The sequence below is a fragment of the Ambystoma mexicanum genome, chromosome 3p, assembly GCF_040938575.1.
Source record: "Ambystoma mexicanum isolate Mex_15411 chromosome 3p, UKY_AmexF1_1, whole genome shotgun sequence".
Lineage (NCBI taxonomy): Eukaryota > Metazoa > Chordata > Amphibia > Caudata > Ambystomatidae > Ambystoma > Ambystoma mexicanum.
This window is the reverse complement of record NC_090925.1, coordinates 414,689,004-414,715,865: the sequence shown is the minus strand read 5'-3', so window position 1 is coordinate 414,715,865 and position 26,862 is coordinate 414,689,004. Positions and strand designations below refer to the sequence as shown.

The following is a 26,862-nucleotide window of genomic DNA, read 5'->3' as shown; positions in this document are numbered from 1 at the left end:
CATAGAACCTCTATTCTTGGCTACATTAAGCGTCACTTTAGACAAAGTAAACACACAGGCCCTCATTACGACCCAGGCGGAATCCGCGGTGCTAAATGCACCGCGGAGCATGGCGGAAAGCCGCCGATAGCGCCATGGGGGTTGGCGGATTTACCACCCCATGCCGACCTTGGCGGAGCGGTAAATCCCCAATCCCCATTTTACCCTTCCCCATTCCCATTCTTGCCCCATAGGGTATAATGGGAGTGGGGAAGGAGTTAATTACGCCGCCGTAAAGTACGGCGGCGTAATTAACAACGAGGTCCCTTAGCGCCATGGTTTTCTCCGCCCGGTAAAACCAGGCGGAGAAAACCTCCATGGCGCTAAGGGAACTCGTAGTACGGCGGACGGGTCCGCCGCGATTAGCGCTGGCGGAAACCCACTCCGCCAGGGTCCTAATGAGGGCCACACACATCGACAGCATTTTCTTTTAAACAAAGAGCAACACATGAAGCTTACCCAAGTCACTCTTCCTGGAAAGGACAACGCCACAACGAGGACAGTGATATTTTGGTACATTTTGCGTGTGTTTCTGCAAAATATGCATCTTCAAGGTACCGCTCTGCGTGAACTTGGCATGGCAAATGTAGCATTCATAGGGTTTTTCACCTTTGAGGAAACACGAATATCATGGAAACAATCAGGGGGCAGTAGAGCTCACTACAGGAAAAACAAATCAATAAGTGCGGACTCCACATTGCTTCTTAAAACTCATTTCCCCAACCTCCCAGAATGCCTTTCCTCAGTAAAATGAACTTAGGGGAAGAAAACTAAATTCAGGCTGCAAACATACAGGTCATTTTAATGTTAATGTTAAAGGATATTTGTACAGCGCACTATTACCACTGGAGTGGTCCCCTGGCACTCTGGAGGCTCTGAAAAAGGGAGGGGGGTGAGTTAGTCGGAATAAGCTGGAAAACTGCAAGAGAGCAGTGATGTGCTGTTGGCAGCCTCAGCCCGGTGGGTCAGGTAACTGGGGTCATTAACAGTCGGTCGGTAGTCATCATGTGCTGTTGTGCGAGTCTATGTGTGGTTTGTTTTTTGTTGCAGTGTAGTGAAGTTTGTGCGGATTGTTGTGTTGTAGGCTTGTGGTTGTGTTTGGTTAGAGTTTGAGAGGTGTATGCAGAGGGGTGAAATTGTTAGTGGATTGGTTAATTGGGGTTGCTGTCCTTGCAATTATGTCTAGGCGTGATGCTTGCTATCATTCACTATTCCATCTGGGTGTGGCACTTGCTAATCTTCAATATCCTAACTAGATGTGAGGTAGGCTAGTGATCACTATTACACGCTAGTGTGGCACATACTAACATTCATGAGAAATGTAGTCGGTTTGCAATACAAAAATGAGTTTCTTTCAGCTATTTGGGGACTCTTTATGACTATGGTGCTAATTCCTTTTCTTGAGACATGGCTTATTGTTTTTTTTTTCCAGGACAGCATGAGATCTGAACAATAATAAGTCGTTGCACAAGTAGAAATCAGCATATACAGTGGTGTTCCTCATTATTGAAGACATTACTTACATTTGATCCCAGCTTCTAGGCAAGATACAAACAACACATGTTTCATGGATGTTAAGGGGAAAGGGGCAGGGACAGAGAGGAGGATATTAATGCTGACTGAATCATGAAGGAAACATAAGGCTGAAGGCAGTAAAAGGAGGGGAGACAATGGGCAACACTTGCTCAGCCCGGTACAATCACAAATAAAGGTAGTCTTCCTCAAGCTTATCTTTCCTCGGAAAGGAAATGTTCTTACTGGTTGCAAGAGTGATCATGCTCTGCAGCCAGTCCTCGCAGGATGGTTTGGTCCGACTCAGTACTTGTTTCTTAGCCACATTGAAATCTTTATAAGTCCACCTAATTTGTCCATTAGGAATGTGCAGAGGCGAGGACAGTAGGTCCAATATGCTGTTGAGAGGCAGTCTTGAGATCGCAACCCGTAGGGCCAAGGCGATTCCCTGGAGCTCATCGTCCCAACATGATTTCATCTTCTTGCAGTGGCTAGAACATGTGCATGATTGTGCAATCGTTTCCATACAAAAGTAGCAGTCCCCAGAGGGAAGCAACCTGCAGGTCCACATCTTCCAGGATGACCAATACAAATGATGAATTGTCCTCTGCTGAGATTAGCACAGGTCTAGAATTACTCTTCAGCCAATTGCATTTGTACAGATCTGATTCCAGTTGTGATCCCTGATTGTCAAACCTAAGTAAGCTTCCCAGGCATCTTTGCTCCTGAAACACTAAAGTTTTGGTAGTGATGGATTTGAGGTGTCAGTAATTTGTAGAAGCGAACAGTAAAGATTCCCGGGACAAGAGGAAGACACTAGGAGGAGCAGGCATGATTGCATTCAGTCGAGAAAGGAGTACAGAAAACAAAGATTGGAGTAGTTGGTATAGCTTGTAGTTGAATTTGAGAAACTCCAATAGATTACCCCCATCAATAATCTGTCTATGTTTCCATATTCTGGCCTTCTACAAGGTCCTCCAGTGTAGAGTGCTGGTGGCACGTTTCATAGCAGGGTTTCTCTATAAGCACAAATCCTTCAAAAGAAGATATTTGTTTCTATGCAGGTTTCCACTTTTCCATTCTGAGAGCAGGTGTCTGATAGGCAGAGGGATGGATGATATCGGGAGCGTCCATGGATCACAATCAGTCATTTGGGGTGGGGCTGATTGGGTTGCTCTTGATCCGTGCTCAGTTCTGTGTCTGGTCTACATCAGCGTACCCAAATGGTGGGGGGAAGGCCTCATTACAACTTTGCCGGTGCAGAATTAATGTGCAGGTGCTACCATATACCAGCATGTTTCCGCACCAGCAAAGTACAAGTTTGCCAGTGGGGTGGAGAATTACCTCCAGCTAATAGCTGGAGGTCATTCCGTCACCCTACCAACAAAAATCGCTGGTATTACCGGCACCAGTACAAATCTCTTTTCAGAACATGCACTTGCGCCAAATAAAGGAGCAGTCCAATTCTCAAAGGGCATCTAAATGAGTGAATCTCTTCCACCCTGTCTACATTTTTGCAAGGAACAGGGCGTTTCTGGGCATTTAAAAGCACATCCCGAATTCACAAATGCGATGCACTTAAAAGGAGGGTCACCCCCTACACATTTTGAAACGTCCCTCCTGAAATGCTCAAGTCACCTTTGAGAATAAGGTGACCTGAGCAGTTCAGCAATGAGCTCTCCATTCATTTTCGCTAATTTCAGAGAATCTGGCCCTATGTGTGTATCAGAGAGTGTTCTGGCAGGAAGCGCTTGCGGAAGCATTCTGACTAGGCAGAGGTAGAGTTTGGGCAGGCGTGTCATCTTAGCTGCTGTGATGTTTCCCCATATAGTTAAGTTCAGTATAGCCCACATCTTACATAAGACCCTAACCTCAAGCAGTCTTACACGTACCTTGTGTGCCAGCATTTTGCATGTGTTCCTTTGTGTAGTGGATCTGTAGGTATTTGGTGCAATCCCTCCTTTATCCACTCTAAAGAACCAAGCATGCAGGTTGAGAGGGTCCGGGCTTGGGTGAAGCACATTACCTTCGACTGTGACAAGAGCTTCGGCCTCCAAGGAAGCTGGAGAGACGGGCAAATAGCCAGTTCCAGGAGATCCCGGGTACCACCCTGTGGGCATAGCTCCCACTCATGGGAGACCAAGCTCTGTCTGCTCAGACTGTCTGCCAACCCATTCTCCACTCCTGCAGGTGAGCTGCAGAGCCTGAGATGTTGTTCTCCAGCATCCAGAACCATAGCTGCATGGCTTTCCTGCACAGGGCCAGTTTTCCCACGCCTCCCTGCTAGTTGAGTGGTAACTGCGTTGTCCATTAAAACCAGGACATGTTTCCCCTGCAGGGAAGGCGCAAAAACTGTCAGTGCTAATCTGGCTGCTCCCAACTCCAGCAGACTGATGTGGTAAACTTTCTCCCTCTGAGACCAATGACCGCTGATCTGGTGGGGGTGGCAATGAGCTCCCCAGCCCTTCAGTGAGGCCTTGGTGACAACCTGCTCCTCTGGCCATTACACCCAGAAAGATTCTCCCGCCAACATGTTCGTCCTGTTGCTCCACGAGGTCAGGTCTTTCGCCACAGACCTCGACACCTGGAGGACATCCGACATATTGCTGAAGTACTGCCACAACTGGCTTCTGCAACACCAGGAAAATACAGTATGCCATGAGGCCCAGCAATTGCAGGAAAGCCGATGCTGGGAGACTGCTGGAGTTCTGTAAGAGACTGACCATGTGAGCATTCCCTTCCTGGGTATCCAAGGCTGCTCCGATGAACTGGAGCCTTTACGCTGGTGAGGTCTGTGATTTCTGTAAATTCAGGGAGAAACCCAAGTCGTGCAGTGGTGAACAGGAGTCTTCAAATTGGCTTAGAACCTGTTCCGGCGACCGTGCTCAGACCAGCCAATCATCCAAGTATGGAAGCACAAAGATGCTGGCTCTCCTGAGGTGGGCTGCTACTACTGCCATCAGCTTGGTAAAGACCCTGCAGGCAAAGGTCAAGCCAAAAGGGAGAACTTTGAATTGGTAATGCGGATCCCAGATGACAAACCTTAGGAACCGCCTGTGCTTCCTGTGGATGGGCATATGAAAAAAGGTATCCTGAAGGTCCACCAACACCATCCAGTCTTGGGACTGAGGAGCCTGGAGAATGTCCCTCAACGTCACCATCCTGAATTTGTCCTTCATCAGGAATTTGTTCAAATCCCAGAGGTCTGGGATTGGACAGAGTACCCCCTCCCTTTCTTGGGAACCAGGAAGTATCGAGAGTACCAACCTGAGCCTATTTCCACCGCGGGACGGCCTCTACTGCTTCCTTCAAAAGAAGGTCCTGCAGCTCTTCCTGGAGCTCCCGTTCCGGCTTTTGAGAGGGAGGTGGATGTCTGTTCGGTGGTCTCTTAAGGGAGGCAGTAACCCCACTCGAGCTGAAGGACCCATGCGTCGGAAGATATTTCTTACCATTTGACCAAGACTCTCCCTCCAACCGGCAAAGTATGGGGGGAGACCTCAAAGAGGTTTCTGAGGCGCTGTTGACACTATAGCAGTAGTTGACTGTCCCAAACCTCCTCTATCTCTACGTTGCCATGGGAACCTGCGTTGCCCTTGTTTGGCCTGTGGCGCTTGAGCCCTTCTGGGGAAGGTGGAGTACTGTAACCCCTGGCTGGCTCTCCTGAGGTGTAGGCAAAATTCTGCCGTGGAGGCTGTTGCTGCATGGCTAACCCTAATAATTTAGCCATCAGCTTTGAGTCCTTGACCTCTTCCAGTGACTCGTTGGCTTTGAGACCAAAAAGATGTTTACCATCGATACCAAGGTCCAACTTCTCAGACTGAATGTTTGTGGAAAAACCAAGGCACTCAAATAAGCAGACCTGTGCAAGAATGTCAAAGTGCCCATAGCACAACACATACAGTCAGTTGCGTCTTGGGGCAATTGACAGGCCATTTCTTTGCATTAGCCACTGTTTCTAAGAAGCCATTCTTGACATCTCCCTCTGGGAGGTGGTCAGATGCTTCTAAATGGTGCTCCAAAGGATATGTGGGAACTTAGTAAAAGCACAAGAGGCATTCATAGCTTTAAGAGCCATGCTCCCTGAGGCAAAAACGTTCTTCACCAAAGTGTTGACTTTTTCAATTCCCTTCTGGTGAGGAGGTTGGACGTCGAAGCTGAGGGCCTGGACTGTTGCGTCCTGCACCACTGACCCTTCGGGGTTCGGGTGAGTCATCAAAAACAGAAGGTCACCTCTTGCAGGCTTAGATTCTTTCATAAGCTCCATGTCAACTGCAGGTGTTGAGCACGGCGCTGCCACAAGTTCATGACTGGGTGTGCTATGGCCACATTGAATGGCAAAGCCTGTTCAGTTTGCGGGCCACGGTCGAGGATGTTGATAATGTCATACTGAAACACAGGTATCGTGGGAGCGCTAGGCCCCTAAGCCACGCCGACCTTATCGACCGACTTACGATATTGGGCGTTCGGGGGTGCATATGGGTTTAGTTTCTGGAATTCCGCATCCAGAGAAGTGTCTAAATCATTGGAATGGTGGAAGTCCTCTGCCAGTTGCAGTAACCCAGCCTGGTCTTCTATAAAATCTGGTAACAGATCCATGGTCGCACCCCCATCGACTCTAACCCAAATGGTATCAGGTCACCCTCCTCGTCACCACTTGACAACATCGAGTTGAAGAACACGGATCGAAGGTCTGGTACGACACTTTGATCACAGGTCGAGGAACTTCTTGGTCCGAGGGGGCTGCAGATGGTTTCGGCACAGGAGGCGGTTTCTCCTTAGGGTTCACACTCAAGGCGTTCGACCTGCCTTGGCTGCATACGTGCTGGACGGATCGGGCACAGTTGGAGTCGTTTCGACCTGTGGCATCGAGCCTTACCAGCCGAGGCCTTTTCAAAAACGTTCAACATTTAGTTTTTGAAGTCCTCCCATTCCTCCCTAGATGCACCCTTTTCAGGGTACGGCTCACCCTTTTTGTCCGACGAGTCGGAATAGCGTCTGAGACGACGACGATGAGTAGTGAGATTCGCTATGCGAGTGCAAATGTTTTTTGGATGTCTTATGGCGATGTTCCTCCCGATCTTTCTCGGGAGTAGGCCCTTCAGTATTGTGCTCTGATGACTTTGGAAGCGATTTCGCCGGGAATTTTGATGGCGGTCTGCCAAGTGACAGCTTTGTTGACCGTTCCTTCATCGCCTTCCGGGTCATCACCAAAAAAGAACCACATTGCTCCATATTATGCCCGACACCAAGACACCACACACAGATAGTGTGTGGATCCATGAGAGACATTTTAGAGTTGCAGTCCTTGCTGCATTTAAACCCAGACGGTTTAGGCCCTACCAGACTGATGCTGAATCAAATTCTTTTGAATTGAAGACGAGCGTGTTCCGAATAGCATGCTAAGTGCTCAGAAAAAGGAACTGAGACAAGGGGGCGTAGTGCATCCTTTTATACGGCACCCGACGTTACATTGTTTTCGAGGAATGGCGCGGTCATACATGAGGGAGTCGTCAACGATGAAATCAAGTGGCCCTATCCCAAATAAATGTGAGCAGCTGATGTTGGAACAATATCTACCAAGATGAGGAATCTATGGGTGAATGCAATCCATTGTAGCATTTGCATCCTGAGGGCTCACTGATCCCAAGAAGAACTACTCGATCATCAAGAAGAAAATGCTTGCATGGGCTACACAACATTTCCACAACTAGCTATGAGGAAGAGCTTTCACGCTTCGCAGTGATCATAAACTTTAAGTCCACATAATAACGCTGGGAAGCACCAGCAAAGTCACATAACGAGTGGCACGTCTGACAGCTAAGTTGCAGGAGTTCCTGTTCAAAATAGAGTATGTTCGAGGATGGCAGAACACCCAGGTGGATTGCTTATCACCCCTTGCACTACTCCACAAACCAATGTTGGATGCAATTCAAACAATTTAATTGTAGCATCTGTGCAAGATGCAGAAGAAAGCGTTGCATCTAGCAATTCTATATCCATATGGAGGAAGAATGTACATGAAGACCCCAATTTACACTTAATTGGGAAATACACAAGAAAGGAAGGCCCCGGAAAAGGACCTGTCCCCCACACTACAAGCTTTCAGCAAGATGGCTGCTGATATCACAGATGAGGAAGGACTGTTATTCAGACACAACACACTCATCCCTCCTAGACCTTTCATTGCACAATTGTTGGCATTGGCGACTGCCTCTCCCAACTCGCCCGTAGAGATATATTTAATCTTCCCAATCCACAGTCGTTGATCATTTCCAGCTATCAAATAAATATATGTTGAAGCTACAAATGAAGAGTGGCACATTTTTACCTACATGGTAATTTCCAGATTCTCTCCTCCCTAGACACAAGATGCCACATGTGTTGCACCACTAGCTGCACCCACTCAATGTAATCGCCTGACACTATCAGCTCTAAAATAATCTAAGCCCAAACAACATATGAGTCAGTGTGTGCTAATTCCGCCTCTTCCTCAACTACCCTTATGTATCTAGAAAATAGAAAATTAAAGCATTCCCTATTTACCTCTAAACTAGAAAAGCCACCAGCAACCTCTAGCTTCTGCCATATGTAACCTTCAAGCCTGAACACCAATGAACCACCCCACCCAAACCCTGAAGAGCTTTGGAAGATTTTCACATGTCTATATCGGCAGCAATCAGGGGTGTTCTGAGTTGACCTGAAAGAATTTACCCTGGAATTCTTAACAGATGAGGTGTGCACAAGTGTGTCTAACAAATTGTCTGTGCATTTAATATTGTTTACATTATATAATGCACATAGGCGCAATTTTAAGATGGGGACAAGGGTGTTTGCCTCCCCCCCTCAACTTTCGTGCCACACCATTTTGTCCCCTTCAGTTGGCAGGGGTCCATTTACTTTAGATGTCATGTCCCCAACAATTTCAGCAAAGTTACTCCACTGCTAATGCATGACTTAGGTTGTGTGCAGGGTAGTGTATGTTTTAACAGTTTGAATGTTGAATAGTGTATGTCTTCGATAGGGTGTTCATAAAATAGTGTATGCCTTAAATTGTGTTTATATTGAATTGAGTTTGTTAGATTGAATGACAAATAAAGAGGATTTTGGTAGCTGTACCTCCTCCATCTGTCTGCCCTGATGTGTAAATGCAAATCAATCCTTCTTGGCTTTGAGAAACTGCATCTCAGTTGCTTCTTAAAACTAATTAGGTGTAGCATTTGGGGTTTTCAGCCAAGCATAGTGTATAATGGTGTCCTCCCCACCCTCCATCCTAGATGCATAATGTTGCATAGCAGCTTACCTGAATGAATCCTCATGTGTCTTTTCAGCTTGTATGTATCTCTGCTGGCATAACTGCACAGACAGCAGGGGAATGGGCGTTCTCCTGTGTGCGAACGAACGTGACGCTTCATTTTACTAACCTAGAGGAAAAATGTTAGATAATAGTTTCATTGTGGTAGAAAGCAAATGCAAACATATGACCAATTTACCAGACACCCATGTCTTGTTTTGCTCTGGAGTAGATGCCTGAGGAGCCAGGATAACAGAGAGTAATGTAATGAGAAATGAGGTAAAAGAGTGTTTAACATTAGAAAGCAGCATACAAAATACAAAAAATATGGCCTACCCAATAGGCATTTGGTGTCGTATGTCAGGTACAGTCTCAAATGCCAAAATTATTCCATTATACACCTTTTAATCAGTGTATGCTAAGGTATAGCTAGATATCCGCAGGCTTTGCTATCACATTCTAAATTGTGGCGACAAGGAAAGAAGAGATTGACCAAGTGGTGCCATAGTGGTTGCTATAGACTTTTATTAAATGAAAACCAAAACCTATCTATCCCTCACTCTGATGAGGTTTCCCTACAAAAACTACAGAGTTACCCTATGCTCGTCACTCTGGTACGAACCACTCAAAAAGAATTTGGTTTGTAACAATATTTATTTAAATGAAGGGGTTAAACAAATTGTAAACAGATCATAAATCCAAGGGACAGTTACCTTGGACTATTAAAGAAGGGTTTAAGAACAAGTGTGTTGGAGAGAGAAATCAGAAGTAGTAGACCCGAAAGGTGTAGCGGCCTCTGTTTGGACACAGACTAGTTGGAACCCGAAAGACCGAAAATTGTAGGGTTAAAGTAATACAAATGCATTTCCAAAAGTATTATATATGCCAGTCATGTTAATTACATCAATGCAAGAAAACACATATCAACCAAATAAATCAGTTGAAGAAATCCCCCCAGGGAAGCCTTACCGACTCCAAAGACTACTTCAGCAAATACGACACAACAATTGACGTGTGGTCACGCATTGCCCCCCATACATGAGGTCAAAAAGCTCATACGAAAATAGTGGCAGTTGGCACAATTGAACCTCCCGGGTGAACCATCTCCACGCTTTGCTTTCAAGTGCTCAAAAAATATTTGTGAGCATCTGGTTCACTCTCAATTCATCAAAGGGGCACCTCGAACCGACCAATGGAACTTGAGCACAGTCACAGGACACTTCCCCTGAGGTACCTGCATAGTTTGCAGATTTGGCAAAAAAATACGCACATTCAGTATGGGGTAAAGTGAATGGGACATACACAACTTGATCAACTGTAAAACAAGTCAAGTTGTGTATTGTATCCAATGCCCGCGTGGCCTCTGCTATGTGGGACAGACCATGAGGTCGATCCAAATAAGGATCTTGGAACACAGATGAATAAGACAATGCATTACTTACCGTAAAAGCATTTCTGATGGTTGTATCTGCTTAGATTCACATGCTGTGCATAGGTCCGACATCCAGTGGTTACTGCAGAGTATTGCATTTTGTTTTTCGTAGTCGAAAAGGGGACGTTGACAAGGCGTGTCTGTAACACTATCCTTATAGTGATGTGCGTTGTACCCACAATCCCTCACGCGTCGAGGTCCCTCTGTTTGTATTTTTTCTGCCCTGAGGGAGCCTTCTATACATGAGTGAGTACAGAAAAGAGAGAGAGATGTAGAAAGATGTCTATGTTCCTTCCATCCGAGCGGGGAGGAAGGGTGGGCGCATGTGAATCTAAGCAGATACAACCATCAGAAATGTTTTTACGGTAAGTAATGCATTGTCTTCTGATGTTTCTTCACCTGCTTAGAATCACATGCTGTGCATAGACTAGCGAGCAGTACCCGGAGTTGGCGGTGGGTTATGAGAAGGAACAGTAGAGAAAAGATGTCTTAATACTGCCTGTCCCACCTGGGAGTCAGATCTAGAGTGTGCATCTAGACAGTAGTGTTTTGTAAAGGTGTGCACAAAACTCCAGGTAGCCGCTTTGCAGATGGACTCAAGGGGAACATTTGCAATGAACGCTATGGAAGCCCCAGTGCCTCGAGTAGAATGTGCTCTTGGCTTGAAGGGTAGTTCTCTCTTAGCAAGAGTGTAACAGAGAGTGATGCATTGAACAATCCATCTAGATATAGTGGACTTTGAGAATGCATCTCCTTCTCTTCCTGCTGCCACCGAGACAAAGAACTGATTAGTCTTTCTCAGTGGTCTGGTTCTTTCCATGTAGAACATGACAGCTCTGCGTACATCTAGTGTGTGCAGACTTTTTTCTCCCAAGCTGGAAGGGTTTTGAAAGAACGTTGGTAGTTCTATTGACTGGTTTACATGGAATTTCGAGATGAATTATGGTGCAAACCTCGGGTGTGTGCGTAGAACCACCTTATCCTTGTGAACTGTTACGAAGGGGTCTAGAACAGAAAGAGCCTGTAGTTCGCTTACTCTCCTAATGGAGGTGATAGCTATTAGGAAAGCAGTCTTAAGAGTGAGGTCTTTAAGAGTTGCCTTGTGCATGGGTTCAAAAGGAGGGCCCATGAGTCTAGAAAGTACCACATTTAAGTCCCATCCGGGAGCTGGGTTAGCTATCGGAGGGTGTATTCTTTTTAACCCCTCCATGAAGGCCTTGATAACTGGTATCTTCCACCACGACACTTTAAGTTGGGAAGTGGTGTATGCAGAAAGTGCCGCCAGGTGGACTTTAATGGAATTGAACACTAGACCTGAATCCAGTAAATGGGTCAAGTACAGAACAATGTTTGTGGGAGAGCAGTCAACCGGGTTGATGCTCTTACCTCTACACCAGATGACAAATCTTTTCCACTTGCTAGAATAGCAGTGGCGAGTATTAGGTTTTCTGGCTTCCCTGAGGATGTCCATACATCTCTGCGTGAGTTGTAGATGTCCAAATTCTATGATCTCAGGAACCAGGCTGCTAAATTCATGGTCTGAGGGCATGGATGCAGTGTCCTGCCCTTGTCCTGTGACAGCATGTTGTACGGGCAGGGAAGTTTCACTGGGGGAGATAGGGACATCTCCATCAAGTGAGCGAACCATGGCTGCCGGGCCCACATTGGGGCCACTAGTATCATGGTAACCTGCTCCTGGTGCATCTTGTGCACCACCTTGTTGAGAAGGGGAGTCGGGGGAAAGGCGTAAACAAATTTCCCTGACCATTGAATCGACAGACCGTTCCCCTGGGACCTGTTCTGGGGGCACCTGGAGGCGTAACTTTGGCATTGTGAGTTCTCCAGAGTTGCGAACAGGTCTATTTCCGGGAATCCCCATTGCGTGAAGACGTCTAAGACGATGTCTTTGTGCAATTGCCATTCGTACTCTTCGGGCAGGGGGGAAGTCTCTGCTGAGTTCGTCTGCTAGCAGATTGAGTTCCCCTGGGACCTGTTGTGACAGTAGGAACATGTTGTGTTTGAGAGCCCACTTCCATATATTCTGGGACAGCTTGGACAGTCCTGGAGAGTGGGTTCCCCCCTGCTGGTTGATGTAGTACATGGCTGTGGTGCTGTCTGTAAGGACCATCACTGTCTTCCCTTGTAGGTGTTCCTGGAAGGCTTTTAGTGCTTTGAACACCGCCAGTAGCTCCAGTAGGTTTATGTGCTTGGATGCTACGTTCTGAGTCCACACTCCGTGAGCAGTTTGATGGGATAGGTGAGCCCCCCATCCTGTGAGGGATGCGTCCGTGGTTCGAGTGGCCTCCACCGCGGGTGTGGCAAAGGGTTTCCCTATTATCAGGTTTTCCTTTGTCCACCACCGTAGCGAGAAAACCAAGGCTTGCGAGACCACCACTAGATCGTCCCATTGTCCGCTGGCCTGACACCACTGGCTGTTGAGCCACTCTTGCATTGGGCGCATGCGCAGGCTCGCGTGAGTTACCAAATAAATACACGACGCCATCATACCTAGCAAACGCATCGCTTTGCGCACCGTCACCTCTCGACCTGCCACATATTGGGGGATCTGAAACAGCATGTTTTGGACCCTCTCGTTGGAGGGGAAGACGAGGCCGTCCTTTGTTCGAATTAGAGCCCCCAGGAATTGTTTGACTTGGCTGGGGTCTAAGCTGGACTTCTTCTCGTTGATGGAGAAGCCCAGTTGGAACAAAAGGTCTGCAGTCTTTTGGGTGTTTGAGAAGCATGTCTCGTAAGAATCCCCTGTTATGAGCCAGTCGTCGAGGTAAGGGTATACTGGGATGGATAACCTGCGCAGGTGTGCTGCTGCCACTGCCAGTACTTTCGTGAATACCCTTGGTGCAGATGCTATGCCGAAGGGTAGCACTCTGAACTGGTAGTGTTTGCCCTCTATCATGAACCTGAGGTATTTTCTGTGCGCTGGCAACATTAAAATATGAAAGCATGTGTCTTTCATGTCCAGTGTTGTCATGTAATCTCCCTGTGATAGCAGTGGGATCACTTCCTGTAAGGTCACCATACAAAACTTCTGGGGTTTGACAAACTTGTTCGCTGGGCGCAGATCTAATACAGGGCGCATGGTTAGATCCTTTTTGGGTACAAGGAAGTACATTGAATAAATACCTTCCATTACCTGAGATAGAGGCACAACCTCTATGGCTCCTTTTTCCAGCAGTTGGTCCACTTCTTGGAGAAGGATGACGAGGTGTTCTGGTGTCATGCGGCGTCCCCTCGGGGGTCTGTATGTTGGGGAACTGTTGAACTGTATACAGAAGCCGCGGGCTACGGTGGAAAGTACCCAGCGGTCTGATGTTATTCCCTCCCATGCTGGAAGAAAGGATGTTAACCGGCCCCCGACCGGCGTTGCATGGGAGGGGACGCGAATCTTCGCGTCACTTGGTGGTGTTGTTGGCTTGGGAGCCTCTGGGGGTGGAACCCCGGCCTCTTCCCTTGCCACGACGTTGACCCCTCTGATTGTACTGGCCGCTATTACTCTGGTAGTTGCTGGCAGAGTACTGTTGTTGTTGGTTTTGTTGCTGGCGTTGTCCACGAAAAAGGCGCTTATTACCAAATCCCCGCCTATTAGGGGGTTTAGAAATTTGGTCTAAGGTCTTTATTGTATCAAATTCTTTCTTTGCGTTCTCCAGCGCGTCATCCACTGCTCTCCCAAAGAGGTTGGACTCCTCTATGGGTTTATTAATAAGGGACGCTTGTGTTTCCGCCTTAAATCCGGAATTGCGAAGCCAGACGTGACGCTTCAGTAAAATTCCTTGTACCAAAGTGCGGCCAGACGTCTCTGCTGCATCGAGGGTATTCTTGACGATGCTTTGATTGACCAGATAGCCCTCGTTAACTGTAACCAGTAAACAAGTCTTTAGGGGTTCGGGAGCTTCTTCGATGTCCTGTCTGAGCTTAGCCCATTGAGCATCGACGTAGCTTGCCAATAGGGTATTATTATTGGCGATTCTGGTAGAGAATGCTGCAGAGGTTGTGATACTCTTGGCTAGGGCATACAGCTTCTTCCCCTCTTTATCTGGGGGTGCCTCGCTAGTAGATAGTGGGACTCCTGCCCTTTTCCTGGTGTTGGTCACGACCAGGGAGTCCGGGATTGAGTGACCCTTAATATATAATGGGTCTGATTGAGAGGGAGAGAACAGTTTCTCAATCCTTGGATTGACCCCTCTCACCAATGCAGGAGTGGAAAGAGAAGGTGTAATACATCTCTTAACTGAGACGAGGATAGGTATAACCTGGCTAGTGGGGGGGTTTTCTTTGATAATCCTCTCCACAAAATCGGTGTCTGGGGTGACGTCCCCAGTTTCGATTTCGAAATGTGCTGCTGCCTTCTTCAGCAGTGCATTGAAGGTGGGTTGATCATTGACAGGCGAAGGGTTCCTGACCGGTGTAGTTTCAGTAGACCTGATGACTATACTGCTACTGCCTGTGTCAGTCGACCTAGCCGGTGACTGCCAGGGATTTTGTTTGCCCTCGCCTGTGTCTTCCTGGAATCCTTCCTCACATAGGTTAGTTTCCTCTTGAAAACCTTCCTCTTATTGTTGGTCCTCAACATAGGTGAACTCATCTTCCTCTTGGAAGAAGGTGTCTTCCTCAGTGGGACTGTAAGAGTTTATGTCCTCTTGTATGGGGTTATAAAACTTCTGGTATTTAGCCCTTGGACTCTCAAGGGGTGCCTCCCTTGGTCTCTTGGGTGCCCTGTCTTCTGGGATGGACATGAACCTATCTAGTTTGTCCATACAGGTCTGGAACCTTTCAAAGGTCCACTGAGGTCGGCCAGGACGGTCTGGGAAAGAAAAGGGGGTTTCTTCCTCCTGTAATTGTCTGGTTCTGTCCCATAACGTCGAAGAAAGAGAGCCTTTGCCTTCTGAGTAGCCTTCTTGCTGGCTAGGGCCTTCTGACGGCGTCGGGAACTGGACTGATCTGTTTTCCGGCACCTTCGGCGTATCTTTGGCCTTGTGCGCGGTTTTCACTCGCCGTACGTCTTTGGCCGTCCTTAGATGCTATGCCCGCGAGGCTTTCGGCGATCATTCTCTCTTCCGAGGGATCGGTCGCCGTCGCGCTATGGAGCGTCGAGCCTTTGCTCGTCGAGTCCTTGGTCGTCGAGTCCTTGGTCGTCGAGTCCTTGTTGGCAACGTGAGCGCTCTTGTGATGCGCGTCGCCGGAAATTTTTGTGATAGCGCCTTTATTTTTAGAGTGCCCAGTCGCCTGTCGCGGAAGCGGTGGTGGGGAGGGCTGACGACCCTTACGGTCGGTGGAAGACGTCGGTGGGCCCGGCGTCCCTGTTGGCGCTATGGCTGTCTTCGTCTTCGACGAATGTGTGCCTGGGAGTATGTGCTTTTGTGTTTTTCTGTGTGCGTCCTTGTTGCCGGGGTGTTCATCCCCATAAGCTGGGCGTGAGCCGGGCTTGTCAGGGCCGAGGACCGACTACGAGGAGCGTGAACGCTCCTTTGAGAGGTCTACAGCCTCCGTTACGGGGGCCATGTAGTCACTGTCCTCGTCACACTCGGCGGCGGCGGCAGCGGGCGAGGAGTCAGGCCTAGACATGGCGTAGGCCGCCCACCTTTTGACCCTGTTGTCCTTTAGAGTTTTGGGCTTTAGTAATTTACAGGCCGCACAGCCGTCCTCCTGGTGATCGAGGGGTAAGCAACGATTGTAAGCAACGATTGGAAGGTTGTGCTTATCCTTCCAGGTATATTTACCCTTGCAAAGCGGGCAAAACCTAAATGGCGTCCTCTCCATAGCTGAGGGTAATAGGTGTGACTACGACCTCGAAAGAGAGGGAGGGGAAAGAGAAAGGCATTCTTAAAGAAAAGAAAGAAAGACCACAAAGCCCCACTCTCCCTACTGTGTATGGCTGGCGAGGCCAGGCCACGTGTTCGGCAGCGCCGAAGGATCTCCTCTGCTCGTCCTTCCGTCGAAGATCTTGCTCGGCGGAGAAACGGCTCTGCGTCGAGGGAGGGATCTACGTTATTGATATTAATAACAAACGACCAAAGGTCGAAGAAACTATTTGGCAATGTCTCTCGAGGAGCTCCGCATACAGACGAACAGTAGCTGGGCAGAAAAAAAAACAATCTGAGGGACCTCAACGCGTGAGGGATTGTGGGTACAACGCACGTCACTATAGGGATAGTGTTACAGACACGCCTTGTCGACGTCCCCTTTTCGACTACGAAAAACAAAATGCAATACTCCGCAGTGACCACTGGATGTCGGACCTATGCACAGCATGTGATTCTAAGCAGATTAACAAACATCAGAAACATTGTTACACATTTAAATAAATATTTTTATAAACAACAAATAGTTTGTGGTTCATACCAGATTGACAACAATAAGGTCATTCTTTTGGAGCCCCCACTTAATTAATAAGGTTTAATTGAATGTAAGTAATGAATTCCGGTGGAAGGTCTCTATGTTTTGTTCCTACTCTATCCCTGTCACTACTACAAAACACCATAAAGTTCAGCTGCTGTTCGTAATCCAGGAGAATCACTCCCTTCTCCTGGATATAAAGCGTCCAAACGGCTCTCAGGTTGTTTAAAGCAAAAGTTCCACAAGAGTTCTGGGTTCTATGTGACCCAACAGAAAATAAACAGTTGCATCAGGTTCTAGTGGGGCTAGGAGAATGCCTCCCTTCTCCTAGCTGGTTCCCCAATCTCTTTCACAGTTCTTAATAGATTTTGTAGCTCTCTTAGAAAGGTTTTCACAATCCCTAGGTTTTGCACAATTCTTGATCTACCCCCACTCAGATGATAAAGCTTTCTGGAGCCCTTCACAACTCTCCAGAACCACACCTTTGAGGAACTGGCCTGAGAACTGTATCACAAAATGGTTTACGATTTTCTTTATTTCTCTATGGCTTACAATCTCGTAACTTCCCGGCCCCCTCCCAGACTTGTAGGTGTTCCTGTTACCTTCTCCCGGGGAATGCTTCATCGGTTTCACCAGGGGTCATGGGCCCACACTACTTAGTTCAACTTCTTCCTTCAGTAGTCCTCAGCTTCTCGCATCGCACAACCTCAAGTTATTGTGGACCACCTCCGAATAGCTGTCAGACCCCTCGATCCTTTTGTGACAGGTTACACCTCCTCCATGGTCCCTCGCTCTCTACAGATAGTCACCTATGGGGCTCTGCTGCTGGTACGCGGTCTCAGCACTGTTGTATGACCGCACCATTCTCCTACTACAGGTTGTGCCACCACCTCTCAGTCTCTGCAAGTTTATCTCGCTAGTTCCCAACTGACTCACAAGAACCTTCTTAGGCGTCCCGCTATTCCTCTTCTCAGCCTTGGAGATGAGCCTTGCTGCAGTCTCCCAAAGCCCTGCACCAGCTTTCCAGGCTTCGATGCGGCCTCCGTGGTCACCTGGATCTCCCTCTGGTTGTTTCGCAGTTTCCAGCTTGCCAGAACCGAATGGCCCATTGCTGAACAGGTCAACGGATAACGAAGAACACAGTCTGTCTTTTCCGTTCAGTATAAATAGCGGGACAGCCCCAGCGTAACGTCTTTCCAACTGACATCAGCTGTTCTAGCTTTCAACCCGCTCAAATGTAGCATTTTTGAGCGCTTCTTTGTCTCAGTACTTTTGTCATCAGATGGGTTTGATATTTCAAAATAATACATAGTTTCTGAGGTAATGTTATGTTGATAAGATTTGGGCGTTATCATCAGCCTACATGGGGGTTTTCACAGGTGCTGTGCCTCCCAATTTCATCCTTATTCCCAGGGGCGGGAGTGCAACCCCATGAGAAACTCCTGCATGTTACCACCCATAGGGGGACTATTGGTTAGTGGCCTCACCTCCCTAGCCTCATAGGAAGAGATTCTCCACTGTGGAGAACTGACGCCATCTGAAGGAACGTCACAAAATGCAGTCTCAAACTCTGCAATAATACCTGTGTATGCCTGGCAAGTCACAAGCTGTAAGGTAACCATCATAAGCAAAATGCATCCTTAAATGCCCCAATAATCCCATCATAAGGCTGGCAGAGTCATCAAATGAAAGGTTTATCAACACATGTTCAGGTGCTGTCAACAATTGCCAAGTACAATCTGAAATGCCCAAAAACACTGTCATAAGTCTGGGATTGTCATCCTATCTAACATGGATTTTATAAGTGCGCTTTCTATTTAGTGTTAACTTCACTTATGAAGGTCTCACTAATAAAATCCTCCCAATAATAAGCATTGAACTTGCACCAAGTTAACTGGTAACATTAGTAGAGACAGCCTGCCTCACTTTCAATGCGTCATCAAAGCACAGCAAAAAAGTTCAATGCATGAAAAGATGCGACCAAAAAATGTAGAGTAAAACAAAGACTGCTCTTTCAAGCTCGGGTCATCTGCCACTATTTTCATTAGATCACCAGCTGATGCCATTGTCACATTATTATTTCTAAGATAAAAGTCTCCTTTGGAGATGGAGGGCTAAAGACATTACATCCAGGTCTCCAGAAGAGGGTTACAACCTAAGTCACCTGAGATCATGGGCCAATAATATAACATGAATCTCATCCTCAGCATGGCTGTGTGTTTTGTGTTTTATAAATAGGACAAGCTGATATACTCAGTGTTGCCCGGGCTTTCATTCCCTCATATGTACAGGTAACTGTGCAGAATTTGGTGCAGATTGTTGAAACGGTGTGGAACATACGCGAAGCCACAAACCCACACCAAGATTTGCACTTTTGTTGAAATCCGGGGAAATGGGTGGGGTGTTCAGATGTCATGCAGCCAGTAAAATCTGCAGGGTCCTAACAGGTAACTCTGCAAAATCTGGTGCAGAATAGTGAAATGTGTGTAATTGAATAGGGAACAATGCCAAGCCACCAACCACAAACATTTTTGACTTTTGCTGAAATCCGTGGAAAGGGGTGGGTGCCCAAGTGTCATATAGCCAGTAGTGTACGGATGGTCCTAACGAGTGACTGTGCACAATTTCGTGCAGATTGGTGAAACGGTGTGGATGTGCATAGGGAACATACGCGAAGCCACAAACCCACACCAATATTTGCACTTGTGTTGAAATCCAGGGAAAGTGGTGGGGTGTGCAGATGTCATGCAGCCAGTTATATCTGCAGGGTCCTAACAGGTGACTCTGCAAAATCTGGTGAAGATTGGTGAAACAGTAGGAATTGAATAGGGAACATATGCAAAGCCACAAACCCACACCGAAATTTGCACTTTTGCTAAAATCCAGGGAAAGGGGTGGGGTTTCCAGATGTCATGTAGCCAGTAATGTCCTGAGGGTCCTAACAGGTGACTGTGCAAAATGTGGTGCAAATTGGTGAAATGCTGTGGGATTGTATAGGCATCATATACGCGAAGCCACAAACCCACACATTTTCACATATATATATATATATATATATATATATAGATTCAGTGACAAAACTTTGTTAAAGGGACGTTATGGTGAAGTTGCGCTAATAAAAACATATGAAGTTCAGTGAAAAACTTTAATGAAGGGACGTTATAGTTACAAGTAAAACCGAAAAATCTCAGAAATTCACCAGTTACGGTAAACTAAGCAACCATAACTTGCGCCACCACCGTGCACAGCTAAGACTAACACCTATGACATCAAAGATGACATCACAAATGTCATTGGTGACATCACTGAACATAACGTCCCTTCATCAAAGATTTTCACTGAATTTCATAGGGTTTTATTAGCGCAACTTCACCATAACGTCCCTTTAACAAAGTTTTTTCACTGAATTGCATAGCTTTTTATTAGTGCAACTTAACCATAAGTCCCTTTAACAAAGTTTTTTCACTGAATTTTATAGGTTTTTATTAGTACAACTTAACCACACCGGGCCTCATCTATCCATATAGCGAATAGTAACTCTCACTCTCACAAATTGCATTGCGTAAAGTACAATAATATGCTAATCGACTATTACATCACGACAGAATGTACCAGCAATGTTCGGAGAAACAGCAATGGTTACACAGTGGAATAAATCTAGTCACAATAGCCAACCCCCTTTGCGCTTAGTGCATTGAACAGTGCTAGACCTGAGTAAGCTGGGCTTTCTATGCAATTTTCTTGCATGCATGATATATCCACGACCGTTCCAGCAACACACCCCAACCTCGAATACTCACACGTTCACAGCTCGTAACCTGTTTGACAATGCTATTGAAGACTTGCATGGTACTCCGTTTCTTTTGTAGTGGCATTGTTTCACGAAATCAAAACCAAGCGTCTCTACCTTGGAGGACAGAGAACAAGTTTCCTTTGTATTTTGGACTTCAGTGCAAGCCAGCAACAGTTCAAGGGACACAACTTGTTGAATACCCACACAAAATGATAACATTTACTATATTGCGAGTGGACACTTCAAAACCTAGTTTACTCTTCAGAGATCCGTTGTATAGAATGCTTCGTCATTGACAAAATGGCACAATGGAATTTCCCAAAATCATGTAAGCTGTCGTTTACATAATATTATTATTAGAATTCAAAATGACCATACTGCTCCATGCATAACAACTAATTAAACAACATGCAAACTGACCTTGTTCTTGGTTGTTAGCTATAGCATATTGTAACTATTAGTCATTTGCGTGCAGCAAACACCACCGGTACACAAAGTAGTAATATGTGAACCGCTTTGTCCCATGCAACAAACCGTTGCATCCTACAAACTCATAAAGTCCCAGTTCGGGGCAATGGGCAGTAGGTAAACATTGTCCGTGGACACTGTCTTCGCTTTTCCATCACTAATGTTCTCTGTTACTTTATACTAACATCTGTCTGTATTACAACCTCGAACGTTCATATCTGTCTCCTTCTTTTCTGCATATATTTTTCCATCCCACTGCAAACTATAACCAGTGCTGCTGAATGTGCCACCTTACGCCGGATCCAGCTCACATGTACAGCCGGATCTCGCAATCCTTAAATAAAAAAATCCTTCAAAAGATATAACTCTCAAAAACAATGCAAGTACTATAACGTAGATTGTACCTCGCTTGCTGATTATCAAAGGCTCCTACAAAAGTTGTTAATAGGATGTAGGATACATTACGCACAATGTAAATCCGTAAATTGAGTGACAAGAAAGCAAACAGTAGCGGACTACAAAGGCACGGGAAGCGCTGTCTATGGGCATACATGTAGCCACATTGACTTTAGCCGTGCAGTCCTTACATCATTGTTAGCATGTTGCATGTCTGCCCGGTCTCGCTCTTGCAGCTTGGTGACTTTACCACAGTAAGTACATTTTACCACAGTTGGTCTATATTGGTAATTCTACTTCCATTTGTTTGCCTGCCCATATTTGCATATTGCATTTTGTACATGGTCATGCAAGCGATGCGTTTGGTAAGTTCGAGTAATATATCACATTTTTTTAATGCTACAATGATATCAAAACTTGCCCTTTGGCAATCACCCATCATACACATGGGAAATTATGCAAATTAGGGTATGACATAATTGGTATTTCTACTTCCATTTGTTCGCCTGCCCATATTTGCATATTGCATTTTGTACATGGTCATGCAAGCGATGCGTTTGGTAAGTTCTAGTAGTACATAACATTTTTTTAATGCTACAATGATGTCGAAACTTGCCCTTTGGCAATCACCCATCATACACATGGGAAATTATGCAAATTAGGGTATGACGTAACTTAGCTACTTCTAGAACAGCCAATAGGTACTTTCCTTACTAACCAGTTCGCTACACTGCCTCCCTGCTACCGCAAGGTGCATAGCATACTCGCACAGACCACATTACATCACTAAGACGAGCATCGAGGTTCGCCGAGAGTTAAACACCCTGTGATTAACCAAAAAGCAGAATGCATTACGAAAACACAATTATGACGGAGCCAACACCTTTCCGGCCTCGCTCAAACTTGCTTTTCTGAAATTAATTGTTGTATTTGTATGTTCGCATATGTAAGTACATTTTCACATGGACGCTGCTCGCTTGAACAGTACAGAAAGCATAGCAACAAAAGCTTACTATAATTTGTGTATTTTTGCACCATTTAAACAAAGTTGCCATTTTCAAAGTATTATTTTTACCTTTACTTTCATCGAAGTTCAACTGGCACCTCCACTCCTTCTGAACTCTGCCTCGTCTGACCTTGTGCCCCATCCTCCAAACCCCACCCCCGCACCAGCCCTTGTAGAATCTCACTCCACATTTCTTCCATTTGCACCACTTCCTCTACCTACTTCACAGTGCTCACCTTTTACGCAACTCGTGCTTTGAAATACTCCCCCATGTTCTCATGCGTGTGTTCAATGTCTGTAGTTTGTGTTTATAATTACGTTTCATCCAATTATCAGTTATACAATAACTTGCTGGATGCACTACCACTTTTCAGCTTTTATAATTCGTTTTATATATGTATTATTTATTTATTTTTATTGTTTTGCATTCCACTTTCCACTGCTCCCTACCCCCCATGCACTTTCACCCTTTTCCTCTTCCATGCACTTCCACGTTCTCAATGGCACTGGACCTAGTAAGGTTGTTGTTTAGTTCCCTCCTACTCCCCTAACTTCCCTCGTCGCAACACTTCTGTACGAGGGCAATACAAATAAAATAGCAATATCAATTGTTACATTCCAGTAAAAAACAGCAACTAAAATCTATTTTTATTGTCTTATCTCGACAGATATCTTCTACAATACTGCATGTGCCACAGTTTCCAGCTACCATCCGACGGGCTATTTAACCAACATTGGAAACTCACTATCCACTGAATTTTCTCCATCACCATGTTATGGGACAACCGACATGGACCAATCTGTCCTTTCGCTGTACCAGTAACATGAAGCAACCTATCAGCCTTCCAAATGTAGCAACGTACAGAAGGAAAAACATTGTGCGTCAAAATATAACTTCTTCTCCCACAAAAAACACCATGTCCGTCACTCCAATTATTGACTGCTGAACCATGAAAACACAGAAAAAATGTTGTTCTTCGTAATCATCATATCATGCAGATATTGGAAACCACAATGGAATCATGCGATGTTCCTTAGCTGTAATTTCCATGTGAAAAAGAAATATTGTCAATTCCGTGGGCTTAATAATGTCTTGCAAACGTTCTTTGTTAAATAAAAGCAGTTGTGACATTGAAAACTGTTACTGTTTCCTTACAAAATTGTATATGTCAATACCATTTTTAACAAGAAAGAAAACGTACCCTTTGTATAACGATATCTGTGTTTGTATTCCTGGTTCTGCGTTAAGTAAGGTTTTGGCGTAAATTCTAACCAGGCACGTTTTTACGTACGATGCCCACAAATGTAATAAAAACAGGTAGAGCAGATCGTTGGGACTAAGTATGTCACCTTCGGGAGCGGCCCATCTCTATTATTACTACAAGGGAATTTGAATTTACGGCAACACATCAACTGTTAACATTAACACAACATCACTGCACCCAGTACGTTGTTTTCGCATATATGAAAGTGAGTAAAAGTAAGGTAAGATGCACAGAAAAACGTTTATAATTCATCACAGTATGCTTAGCAGGAGATGCCCGAATAATCAGAACAATAACATTTTTGGACGCACTTCCCCTTTCATGTCACATAAAATGATCCACTGTGGAGTACTTCACAATCTTATAAAAACAACACAGAAATCACACGCAACCATTAAAAATAACAGCACAAAACTAATTCTGGAAGCTCTCGTTGACAGTGTAACGCTCCTCAAAAGGAAATTGTTTATAAATCACCAACAAAATTAAGCAGTAAACTACCAAAAAAATGCCAATATCAACAGATACCTTGCAAACTTCTCTGCAGATGACTGCATTCACACAACCAACACAGAACCATATTTCAATGAGAACGCATAAACACAAGAGCATAGAAACCCAATTGCCCTATATAGAAGTGGTAAAGGATATCACATTAACAGACAACACCATTATGTCACAAGAAACCCTCATTCCAAAAAATGTGCCCAACAAACTTACCATCAACTCTCCAATGCACCAAACCAATCCTTTCACTCTACAAATGCCCCTGCACCTCAATGTGTAATATATCAAAAAAGTACCAGTTCCACTTCAATGGTATTGTCTCACTGTGCTCCAAAAGGTGTACACTGCCTATACAGTATGTATAATCACTATACACATATTATTGCAATACCTCTTTCCAATAGCCAAATTACATTGCTGTGCACACTTTATTACAAAGCTTATAGCCTGTGGCCACAATCTTGGGTGCATGGCCGTATGATGCTGTGGTGGTTGTGGCCAGTCCTTAGTCTCATGGGTGCATGGCCTACGGCCTCTGGCCATACACCCAAGAGTCTAGGGACTGGCCACAACCACTAGCATAATACGGCCATGCACCGAAGAATCTAACCAGTAGCCACAACTCACACACATAACCCATGCACCTGGACCAATTATTGCTGGTATGGTCACATCACACTGTAGTAGTTGTGCTACAGCCTACATTCTTCTGTGAACAGCCTGTAACCTATGCAAACATCCTCATATCACCTACATTCCACTACCCTACCCTAATGAAGCCTCCCTGCCTTCATCAGACAATCTGCACAGTAGTCCTGTCTGAGAACTACCGCTTTGTCCACGAACCACTGCGCCCCACACAGTCTTCTTCCACCTAAACAAATACATCATAACAACCATCATTCACTCACCCACCCTTCCTTCAAACACCAACTACCCCAAAACATGTTTCCCAGCCCCGTCCCCCACTGCGCTATCTGCGTATATCGGCGAATACAACATGGTAGCGTTTTGTGAAAATTTGACGCACATCACGTCTGTCTGCGAACATCATGCGGCCCTCCGGGGCAATTTGAGCCCTGTTCGCGGAGTGAACAGGGAAGTGGCTTCGTTGAGCAGAGCCAGAAATCACACATTTGCTGGCACCCACATTTTGCCTGTTTTAAAAATAACTACTGGACACATTTCCACCAAGTTTACAAAAGCACGCTTTTGGGCACAAGCCGCCGCACTGGCCGCAAATTTGGTGAAAATCTGTCCAGCGGTTTGGGCTGTAGGCACAAGCAAAGTTTTTTTCCAGTGTGCCGTGCTACAATTTATAACCAAGAATGCCCAGCAAAGTCCCAAATGTTGGGAAAAAACACACTTTTGAGACATTTGCCACCAGGAAACCAAACACGCATACAACAACATATGTCCTACCTTCCAACGTTCCCACAGGTGTCCCGATGAAAACGGTACTTCACATGTGTGGATGCACAGACCTGGGCGCAAAGGGAAAAGCCTAAACCACTGATACACCACACGCCCGGGGGACCGGATTTGGCCTTGTGGACAACCTACACATTTGGGTCTGGGGTGTGTTAGGAACTCATGGTAGCAACAGTTAAGACAGACTCAAGTTATCACAGTTCAAGGGTGTTTATCAAATGTTTGCAGGGTGGAAAAACGGCTAAACTAAACCTAAATCTAAGATGGGAGCAAGTGTCGACGATCAAATCAAAATAAGGTAGTCCTAGTGGCGTTGTGCCAAATTAAAAGGGCCTATACTAATAAACCTATTGCCAAACCTTACAACTACTACAAAAAAGAAGTGGGAAGGATTTCAAGAAAAGAAAGAAGCGTTCTCAAATTATATGTCAGGATGTGGTAGCCTGTGTCTCCCTAACCCACGATTTGAGCACGGGGTAAGGTGGGATCTTGGAGCACAGCACATACTCGAGCTACCCCAGCACAAGTCAACAGTTCTGTTCCAGTTTATCAGGAGCCTCGTTGGTCAAGTCTTGTTTCGTTCAAAGTATCTTGCCTTCGAGGGCCTGATATATTCAAACAACAAAACAAAAATGTCTTAAACAAAACAAAGTTTGTTTCCTGCTTTCACTTAGGATGAGGATTCTTCACCCCTGGCTCCCTCTCTTCCGGGTGCAGACCCCTCTTTGCTTTCAGCCTCCCTCCACCGGGTTCACTAGGGCTTTTCCTTCCTTCACAAATCTTAATGTCTTTTTAACCAGTTCCAGTAGACATCCCCACTGCCAGGTTCACGTTTGTCAACACACTGTTTCTTGGGACTTTAGTCTTACCCCCTTCTTGTTGGCATCCCTCAGTCGGGTTCACTCTTGCCAACTTCACATTCACAATTGTTTGCGGGATTCAATTCCCTTGTTGCTTTCTTACAGTTCTTAGGTCAAAGGCTTTCGGCTGTACAGGGATTTTGCTTGAGCTCCTGTATGACCACTTTGCCCTAACTTGGCGGCTCTCCTACGGCCTTCTGGTAACTGTAGTTTCACTCTGACGGGGATTGACCGGAGTCTCTCGTGTTAGCACCCACATGGTGCCGGTTCCCTCTGCAGCTGGTCTCCCCTTAACACTTTTACAGTTCTTTGAACTTAGTTCATCTTGCCATTTTGCGTCTTTCATTCAGCACAGCCCAGCTCTTATTGGCTCTCCCCTCGACTCACTGGCTGTGATGAACCGCTTCGCTTTCCTCGTAACTGGAGTCAAGGCCGGTACCACAGTAGCAGTAGTTTCCCTTGCTCCCGCTTATCAGCGTCGACATGCGCTGTCTACCGTTGACATCTGTTG

The 26,862-nt window shown here is 45.8% G+C and overlaps 1 protein-coding gene across 1 annotated transcript in view; it reads right to left on the bottom strand.

Annotated features, from left to right (window-relative positions):
• The window catches only part of CTCFL (CCCTC-binding factor like), a 311,708-nt gene that overhangs the window by 180,168 nt on the left and 104,678 nt on the right, over positions 1 to 26,862 (bottom strand). Inside the window, exons 4-5 of the mRNA XM_069650133.1 lie at positions 8,852 to 8,972; positions 499 to 648 (exon numbers count right to left, since the gene is read on the bottom strand). Coding sequence (XP_069506234.1) covers positions 499 to 648; positions 8,852 to 8,972 — 271 coding nt within the window. The remainder of the gene's footprint in view (positions 1 to 498; positions 649 to 8,851; positions 8,973 to 26,862) is intronic.